The sequence below is a fragment of the Apteryx rowi genome, unplaced genomic scaffold, assembly GCF_003343035.1.
Source record: "Apteryx rowi isolate R43461 unplaced genomic scaffold, aptRow1 scaffold_40, whole genome shotgun sequence".
In the NCBI taxonomy this organism is placed as follows: Eukaryota; Metazoa; Chordata; class Aves; order Apterygiformes; family Apterygidae; genus Apteryx; species Apteryx rowi.
The window spans coordinates 1689596-1698181 of record NW_020450530.1 but is presented as its reverse complement, the minus strand read 5'-3'; the positions used below and the strand labels follow the sequence as shown (position 1 = coordinate 1698181).

The following is an 8586-nucleotide window of genomic DNA, read 5'->3' as shown; positions in this document are numbered from 1 at the left end:
TGGGCAGGTAGCTCTAGAGAAACAAGTTCTGGAGACACTAGATAATCAAGTTGGTCTTTCTGCAGGCTGGTGCCCTTATGTTCCTTTCCCCACCTCTGTCATGTACTTTTCTTGGTCCTTCCTCTTTTCAGTCACAGTACCTTCTGTTTAAGTATTTTCTTCCACTGTCTCATTATCCAGCCAAATAGACTGGCAGCTGACCTGTCCCTGTGACTGATTGGCTTGTAGAAAACATGGCAGCTCTTTTGAGCTTTTCTACAGCTTTCCTCCAAGAGAAGGCCTGTTTAACATAGTCCTTGATTTAAATTTTGCTGAGTTTAGTGTTAAGCTTCTATTCACAGTTCTGGCCAGCTGGGTCAAAGACTGCAGGAAAAAGACCTGTTTTCTGCAAGTCTTTTGTAATCACACCTCTCCACATCTAGTGATCCAGGCAAAAAAATATTGGTGGTGCTGCTGATCCGCGGTCCACAATCTCTGTGTCATTATATATGTAGGAATAACAGTATTGAATATGAGAAACATCTAGTTCTGATACACTTCCTGCTTTGCCAGCACAGGAGGATGAAGAAATCTGAGTTTCAATTAAAGTTAAATATTAAACTTATCTGAGTGGAAGAGCTGTTTGAGGAAGGCATCACCTAAGCAGAATGTTCACTAGAGAAATGTTGCTCTACTCTCCCCGTAATACACTAAATAAAGACTTTTATTTCTTTTTTTTGTAGAGGCAGGAAGTATTATCTGTGGTAGTGGAGAAGAGAGAGTTTACTCTGAAAATTTTCGGTTGTTCACTCTGGCAGCTATTTGTAGCTTGAGGAATTGTGAGGAGGGGCAGGTTTGTAGAGGATTTGATGTGGCAGAGGATTTTCCATTAAGAGTCTCTTTAGCACCCTTGTTGCAAATGAACATTGAAGTTTAAAATAATGCCTCAGTCTGTAGAGATACAGAACTAGTGATGAAGTTTTTAACTGAAAGTTATGATTTCAGATTGTGGTATGGCTTTGCTTGAGCATAGGCCATGTTTTAAGCTTATTCCTGCTCAGCTACAAAGCACTGTTGGGTTGTTGACTTATTAGTTTCATTTTTGTTTTCTTTGTATTTTTCTGCCTAAATAGCAGATGATCAGAAAGATGTGTGAATAAGATAATCTTAGTACTTATGACTAGATGCTGTTCCTGTAATTGCCTTGCACAGAAAGTTTAGAAGAGTTCTTGATTGCTACTGTTCTCCTCTGCAGGAGTTTGACAAGAAATACAATCCCACTTGGCACTGCATCGTGGGAAGGAACTTTGGAAGCTACGTGACTCATGAGACAAAGCACTTCATCTACTTCTACCTCGGCCAAGTCGCTATTCTTCTCTTCAAGTCTGGTTAGAACCATGGACTGTTACTGAAACTTGCATCTGGTTACAGGACTGTACGCTGACTCCTATCACACCCGTAACTTCAGCCTTCCTGAGGACGCAGACCTTGATCTTCAAGGGTAATGTCAGGGATTTTGCTGTAGCAGTTGATGTTTCATTGTGGCTATAAAGAGGAAAAATACCAAAAAGGTCTTCCTTGTATTTATTTTCTTTCACAAGCTGTCGTCTTTGCTAGTAGAGCTGTTGGAGCAGTTTGGCCTTTAAGAGTTTTATAGGCATCTGTTGTTCTGCCGTGTTAGTGCCTATGCTATGTAAGTACTGACAGTGTGTACTTCCTCCTGTTTCAGATTGGTCTTTTTATTTTTCTTTTATTTTTTTGTTACATATACTCCAAGGTACAGGAGCACTGTGTTGTAAACCCTGAGCTGTTTCTTTTCCTGTTGCTGTCTCTTGGCAAATCACCTTGGAAAATAAACTACAGTTTACCCGAGGTGCTAGGTTATTATTTCTGGGTAGCAGACTTTTTTTCTAGTCCCTTCGCCCCACCCAGGCCTTGGGTGTGAGGGACTCGGGCCTGTGCGAGGTTCCCGTGTTCTGCCGGTTCCCAGGGCTCGCAGGCGGGCCGCGGGCGGGGGGGAGGTGTTGGCGGGGAAGAGGCCGGGCGGCCGAGCCAGCGGGCCCTTGGGCTGCCGCGGTGGGGGGCAGCCGCGGCACACAGGGGCAGGGGGCTGCGACTGGGGCCTCTGGCGCAGCTGCGGCGTAACCAAGAGCCGGGAGCGAGGGGAAGGTGCCCCGCGGGCCGGCGCCGGGGCCGGCGCGGCGGCGCCTGAGCCGCAGCCCGAGGAGGGTGGCCCGCCGCGGCGTGGGGGAAACTACAGCTCCCGGCGTGCTCCGCGGCGGCCGCCATGTCCCTGCGGGGCCGCTGCCGCCGAGGACTACGAGTCCCGGCATGCCCGCGGCCGGGCCGCCTATAAAAGGCTCCATCCGGGTCCCGGCCCCCGCTGTGGGCGACTCGTCGCCATTACGGGGCAGCGGCGGCGGGGCCGAGTCCCCGTTGCGCGGTCCCCGCGGGCCATGAGCCAGGGCCTCCGCCGGCTCCGCCAGCGCCCGTCGTGCCCCCCCGCTCAGGGCCGCCGCTCGCTCGCCAGCGCCGCCGGGGCGCCCGTTGATGCTGCAGAGCTCGCCCGGCGCGACGCCCGCCTCAGCCTCCGCCTCCGCCATGGACAAGAGCAGCCCCTGCGGCTCCGGTGCGCCCGGCTCCTCGGCCGGCAGCAAAGCGCAGCAGCCCCGTTCCGCCTCGGCCGGGCCCGCCGCGGGGGAGTCTAAGCCCAAAGGCGGTAAGGGCCGGGGTTGGGGCGGTGCACCTGGAGCGCTGTGCCGGTGGCTGTGGGGGGGGGCGGCGTGCGGGCCGGGGCCGGTTCCCGAGGCGGGGAAGGTGCGGCCCTCCGCCCTGACGGAGCCCCGGCAGCAAGCCGGTTCCTGGCTGGTGGGGGATCCTGGGGGCGGCTGGGGTCTGTTATGAGCTGGAGCCTCCCAGTTCGGGACTGGCTTCTGCTGGGGGCTCGGGGCACTGGTTGGCAGTAGAGCGGGCGGCCCAAGCGGCCCGGACAGGGCCGGGATCCGCCTGCGCGCCGCCGCAGTCCAGCGGGAGCTGCGGGAGCGGCCTCGCCGCGGGGCTGCGCGTGGGGCGAAGCTGCGGCGCGGCCGCAGCCTCCAGTCGCCATGGCAACGGCGCCAGCGCGGAAAGGAAACGCCCTGAGAGGCTCCCGGTCGTGGCCAATGAGCGCTCGGCAGGGTGATGGCGGTGACCAATGGTTGGTGGAGCGAGCGGAGGGGGCGGGGCAGAGAGCGCTCGGAGGCGGGGGCGGCGCGCGCGGGTCGGTTAAACCGACGCGGTGGCGGAGCGAGAGGCGCCTGTGAGCTGCGCGTCCGCCCGGGCCGCTCCGCTACCACAGGGCTSGTTCCGCAGCGTCTGGGGGGCGGTGAGGGGGGCCCGGGCTGCGGCTGGGCCCGGGGTATGCGGGAGCGGCTGCGGGGTGCTGGAGCGCGGCGTCTCCCCCGAGGGAGCGGGCTGGGACCCGGGAAGGCTGAGGCGGGGCCCGGGCCCCCCGCGGCCGGCGCCGTTGCGAGTGGGGCCGCCGGGGCTGGGCCGGGCGGCGGCCCCCAAGCTGCAGCGGCTCCTCGGGCCGGCGTCGTGCGGAGCCTCCCCCCGGGACTCCCCCGCCCGCAGGCTGCAGCTCCTCCGGGGCGGGTGCTGCGCCTGCAGGTTCCCGGGCCGCCGCTCCCCGGCTCTGAGCGGGGCCCGTGCGGGGCTCCGGCGCCCCAGCAGGAGGCCTGGGCAGGGGCTCCYRGCCCGCAGCTGGGCGGAGGGAAACTCCCGGGGAGCGGCCGTGCACCCCTGACTGCGCGCAGGGGATCCCTGGTGTGCAGGTAAATGCTGCTGCAACTTTGAAGTCTTGTCTCCTTTGCTCAACGCAGGTAACCATGAGTGATCAGAAAGCTGTGATTAAGGATACAGACATGTCAGAGGAGATGCAGCAAGAAGCTGTTGATTGTGCCATTTTAGCCCTAGAGAAGTATAATGTTGAAAAAGAAATTGCAGCCCTTATTAAGAGGGTAAATGTCTGCTTGTAATATCCTCTTCTTGAAATCTCTATGTACGTCAAAGATCAAGCAGGGGGAATGTTGCTAGGCTTTCTGGAGGCACTAAATGATCAAGTTGGACTTTGGGCAGACAGGTGTCCTTATATTCTTTTCCCCCCAATCCCCCTTAAAAGTGCTTTTTCCTGCTTCTTCCCTTTCTCTTTTGTAATACCTTCTATTTTAATCAATTTTTCTACTATCCCGTATTTGGGTTAGCAGGAGAGTGGCTCTTAACCTGTCCCTGTGACTGGTTAGCTGGTTGAAAACACTATTCTTTTTTATTTTTTTTATATAGTTTTTCTCTGAGGGAAGGCCTTTTCTGCCAAATCCTTGACTTAAGCTGTTTTCAATTTCACCTTTAATGATCTCTTCACAGTTCTGTCATAGTTGTGTGAGACTGGCTAGCTTGTTCAAAATTTGCAGGGAAAAGTCCTTTTCTGCAAGTCTTCTGTAATCACATCCTCTTATGTGCTGAGTTATGCTAAAATCCCAGTCTTGGAGCACTATATATTTGATGTACTCCAAATACCTGCTGTTATGTATGTAAAAGACTAGTAGACATGCAAAAGATCTAGTTCTGATGCATTTCGTGCTTTGCCAGATCAGAACGAAGAAATCTAAGGATGCCAATGAAAGTTTAATATTTAACTAATCTGAGTGTAAGAGATGTTTGAGAAGTCATTCAGCTAAATAGTACAGTCACTTCTATTAGGGAGGTCTTAATTTCCTGTTACCCTAATAGAGACTGAGTTTATTCTTTCCACTTGTAAGAAACGCTGTCTATGCTAGTGGAGAATAGATGGTTCATAGCCTACAACTCATCGGATTTTCTCTGGCTCCCACTGGAAACCTGAGAAATTGTGGGGAGACTGCTTTAACCAGGGCTTGTAATAACTGAACACAAACAGTTGCATGCTCTCACAGAAAGCATCCTCACCTGAGAACTGTTGGATATGACAGTATATAACCACTGCCTGGGAAGTTCTGCTTATAGTAGACTTGTATATTTTTGTATTTGAAACTTGTGATAGGTTCCCACATATGATGAGTAGAGAGAACATGGTCTCAGATACTTAAAARTTGTGGTTTGAGATCATGGTGTTATTTTAGGGGGGGAAAAATTACATTCTCTGAGTATAGATTATGTTTTAAGCTTATTTCTTCTCATCTAAGAAGCACTGGTGAGATGTGGTTGGGTGGGTTTTATTTATTTAATTTTTGGGACTATTCAGCTAGTGATGTATAAGAGGTAAGTAACACAATCCTTGTATTTAAGAGCATGTACTGCTCCTGAATTGCCTTGTTCAAATAGTGATGCTTGTTAAGAAGTGAGTCATCAGTGAAAGAAAATCTGTAGACAGCATTTGGGTGAGAGGTATACTAATACTAAATTCCTAGTGATCTTTTCTGCAGGAGTTTGAGAAGAAATACAGTCCCACTTGGCACTGCATTGTGGGAAGGAAATTTGGCAGCTATGTGTCTCATGAGACAAAGCACTTCATCTTCTTCCTCGTGCGTGGAGTAAATATTCTTCTGTTTAAAGCTGGTTAGAACCACGGATTGTTACTGAAACTTGCATCTGGTTACAGGACTGCACACTAACTGCAAACAGGCTAGTGCCTCCAGCCTTCCTGAGGAAGCAGACCTTGATTTTTATTTCATTTATTTATTTTTTCCTCAAGGGCGATATCAGGGATTTTACTGTAGTGGTTAGTGTTTTCATTGTGGTTGGGGGAAAAATGCAATTTTTTTTGTATTTATTTCCTCTTAAAAGCCAGCTTCTTTTGCTAATAAAAGTGTGTTCCACCCATAAGGGTTTTATGGCTGTCTGCTCTTTTTTTTCTCCTGATACTGCTCCTGCTCATTTCCCTGTGAATGTGAATGACCAACTTTCTGAAAAAATATCTTTTCTAAAATCCAGAATGTCTGGATACTGAGCTAAATGCATGAGTAAGTGGTCTGTCAGTAACTAAGATTAGTGGAGGAGCCTCGCAGTCAGACAAGACTGTGCACTATCAGGGATGATCAGGCATTAAACTAAGCCTTTTTATGAGGCCTGGGCTAAACGCTAGGTTAACTGCCTCTATCTATCTATTAATCTATGTGTRTATATATATATAGAGAGAGAGAGAGGTGTGTGTGTATATATACATAAGAAGGAATGGAACTTAGGAACTGCTCCTCAGATAAACTTGGAGCTCTTTGCCCTAATAAAAATAATGGGAGAGCACTCAGCAGATACACTGGCATGTTTAAACTTGAAGTGAATTCAAGTGAATTTAGTACTAGCGGGGTTTTTAAGTGAGTTTCCTTTTTCACCCTTTTTCCTTTCTTCCTCCATCGTCAGGATTCTAGTAGTTGCTGTAAGTACTCGATTGCAGCGGCTCCTTTGCTGCCCGCAGTTAAGGCACGGAGCCGAGGTTAACGTTAGCGCCATGCCTCGGCCCCGTAACCACCCTGCTCAGCCCGTGCGGATGTGCCTGACTTGGAGGTGCGTCTCTGGCTCCGCGGCGGGCAGCTGCGGGCGCGGCGACACCCGAACCCCGGCCGCGGCCTCCGCCGTGCCCGGGGCGGGAGTGGACGGGACGTGCCGCCGGGAGTGCCGACGTGTCCGTCACCCGCTAACGGGGAGGCTTTGCCTGCGGGAGACCTTGCCCTGAGAGCCCGGCTCGCCTTACAGGCGCATTGCTGCGAACCGGGGCCGCCGCGAGGAGCCGGGCCGGGGCTGCGGGCGGCCCCGGGGCTCAGAGCGCGGCCGGGGCGGGGGGCGGTGCCCCGCGCCCGCCGCCTCCCGTTGCCATGGTAACGGCGCTAGCGCGGTGCATGCCGGGCCGAAGGGAAACGCTCCCTGAGAGGTGCCCGGTCGTGGCCAATGAGCGCTCGGCAGGGYGRTGGCGGTGACCAATGGTTGGTGGAGCGAGCGGAGGGGGCGGGGCMGAGAGCGCTCGGAGGCGGGGGCGGCGCGCGCGGGTCGGTTAAACCGACGCGGCGGCGGAGCGAGAGGCGCCTGTGAGCTGCGCGTCCGCCCGCCCAGGGGCGCTCCGCTCCGGGCTGGCCCCGAGCGCCCGGGGGACGGTGAGGGGCCGTTCGGGGCGGTTTCCCCAGAGGGACCGGTAGATAAATGCTCCTGCGGCTTTGAAGTGCTTTCTTCTCTGCTCAGTGCAGGTGACCATGAGTGACCAGAAAGCCGTGATCAAGGATACGGACATGTCGGAGGAGATGCAGCAGGACGCTGTGGAGTGCGCCATTCAGTCTCTGGAGGAGTACAGCATTGAGCATGAAATCGCAGCTCATATAAAGAGGGTAAATGTTTGCTTGTAATATCCTCTTCTTTTGAAATCTCTATGGATGTGAAAGAATCAAGAAGGGAAAATGGTGGGTAAGTAGCTCTACAGAAGCAAGTTCTGTGAACACCAGGTGATCAAGTCAGGCTTCCTGCAGGCTGGTGTCCTTATATTCTTTTCCCTGCACCTCCCCTGTGCTTTTTCCAGGTTCTTGCCCTTCTCTTTCACAATATCTTCTATTTAAGACCTTTTCTCCACTTTCTCTCAACAGCACATGAACAGCAATACTAAATTACTAGTGCTCTCTTCTGCAGGAGCTTGACAAGAAATACCATCCCACTTGGCATTGTGTTGTGGGAAGGAACTTTTGCAGCCATGTGACTCATGAGAGTAAGCACTTCATCTACTTCTACCTGGGTCATGTTGCTATTCTCCTCTTCAAATCTGGTTAGAACCATGCACAGTTACTGAAACTTGCATCTTGCTAATGGATTGTATGTTAACTGCAAGCAGCCTAGTGCCTTCAGCCTTCCTGAGGAAACGAACCTTGATTTTTTTATTTATTTATTTTTCCCAAGGATGATAGCAGGGATTTTGCTGTAGAAGTTGGTGTTTTTATTGTAGTTAGGGGAAAATACCAAAAAAAAAAAAAAGACTACCTTGTCTTTATTTCCTTTCAAAAGCCAGCTTCTTTCCTAATAAAACTATTGTGTGTTCTGTCTCTAAGAATTTTATGTCTATCTGCTCTTTTTCCCCTAATACTACTTCTGCTACTTCTCATTTCCATGTGAATGATTAAGTTTCCCAAAAAACTTTCTCTTCTGAAATCCAGAATGTCTAAACGCTGTGGTAAGCATCAATATCTGGTCAGTAACTATAAAAATAATAGACCTCAACCAGAGAAAAGCAGGAGTTAAGATAAGCCCTTTTATGAGGCCTTTTGTAAGAAGCTGCTTATTAGTGTCCCTTCCCCGCCCCTTTTTTAATAGGGAACTTAATAATTTTTACCACAGGGAACTCGAAGCTCTTTTTTTCCCTGCTTATTAGCACCCCCCCCCCCCCGGGGGAGCGGGCCTTTCTGCTGCCGCATGGAGGGGCAGCCGCGGCACACAGGGGCAGGGGGCTGCGACTGGGGCCTCTGGCGCAGCTGCGGCGTAACCAAGAGCCGGGAGCGAGGGGAAGGTGCCCTGCGGGGGTGCCGGGTCGTACCTGAGCCCGGGCCCGAGCGGGACGGGCTGCCGCGGCGCGGGGGGAAACTACAGCTCCCGGCGTGCTCCGCGGCGGCCGCCATGTCCCTG

The 8586-nt window shown here is 52.4% G+C and overlaps 3 protein-coding genes across 6 annotated transcripts in view; all 3 read left to right on the top strand.

Moving 5' to 3' along the window:
• LOC112970639 (dynein light chain 1, cytoplasmic) overlaps positions 1–1549 on the top strand; it is a 14812-nt gene extending 13263 nt beyond the window's left edge. Inside the window, exon 4 of the mRNA XM_026075234.1 lies at positions 1376–1549. The gene's annotated coding sequence lies outside the window, so the exon portion shown is untranslated. The remainder of the gene's footprint in view (positions 1–1375) is intronic.
• A 1068-nt stretch (positions 1550–2617) lies between these two features.
• On the top strand, positions 2618–8014 carry LOC112970672 (dynein light chain 1, cytoplasmic-like). 3 transcript variants are annotated; one of them, XM_026075283.1, is made up of 3 exons: positions 2618–2698; positions 7170–7307; positions 7603–8014. In XM_026075283.1, exons 2-3 carry the CDS (start codon positions 7176–7178, stop codon positions 7738–7740), a joined length of 270 nt encoding a protein of 89 aa, XP_025931068.1. In that variant the 5' UTR covers positions 2618–2698; positions 7170–7175; the 3' UTR covers positions 7741–8014. The 3 variants fall into 3 exon arrangements, with proteins under 3 accessions (XP_025931068.1, XP_025931071.1, XP_025931070.1); XM_026075286.1 differs by lacking the exon at positions 2618–2698 and adding an exon at positions 6997–7079; XM_026075285.1 differs by lacking the exon at positions 2618–2698 and adding an exon at positions 7003–7079 and having other exon boundaries at positions 7165–7307.
• Positions 2619–5819, top strand: LOC112970671 (dynein light chain 2, cytoplasmic-like). Of its 2 annotated transcripts, none has more exons than XM_026075282.1 (3): positions 2619–2698; positions 3840–3977; positions 5418–5819. In XM_026075282.1, exons 2-3 carry the CDS (start codon positions 3846–3848, stop codon positions 5553–5555), a joined length of 270 nt encoding a protein of 89 aa, XP_025931067.1. In that variant the 5' UTR covers positions 2619–2698; positions 3840–3845; the 3' UTR covers positions 5556–5819. The 2 variants fall into 2 exon arrangements, with proteins under 2 accessions (XP_025931067.1, XP_025931066.1); XM_026075281.1 differs by lacking the exon at positions 2619–2698 and adding an exon at positions 2800–3175.
• Positions 8015–8586: the final 572 nt, after the last annotated feature.

Coding starts and splice junctions, on each gene's coding strand:
- LOC112970672 (XM_026075283.1), top strand. CDS start 7,176: ATGAGTGACCAGAAAGCCGTGATCAAGGATACGGACATGTCGGAGGAG. Junction 7,308..7,602: donor TCGCAGCTCATATAAAGAGG/GTAAATGTTTGC, acceptor TCTCTTCTGCAG/GAGCTTGACAAGAAATACCA.
- LOC112970671 (XM_026075281.1), top strand. Junction 3,978..5,417: donor TTGCAGCCCTTATTAAGAGG/GTAAATGTCTGC, acceptor TCTTTTCTGCAG/GAGTTTGAGAAGAAATACAG.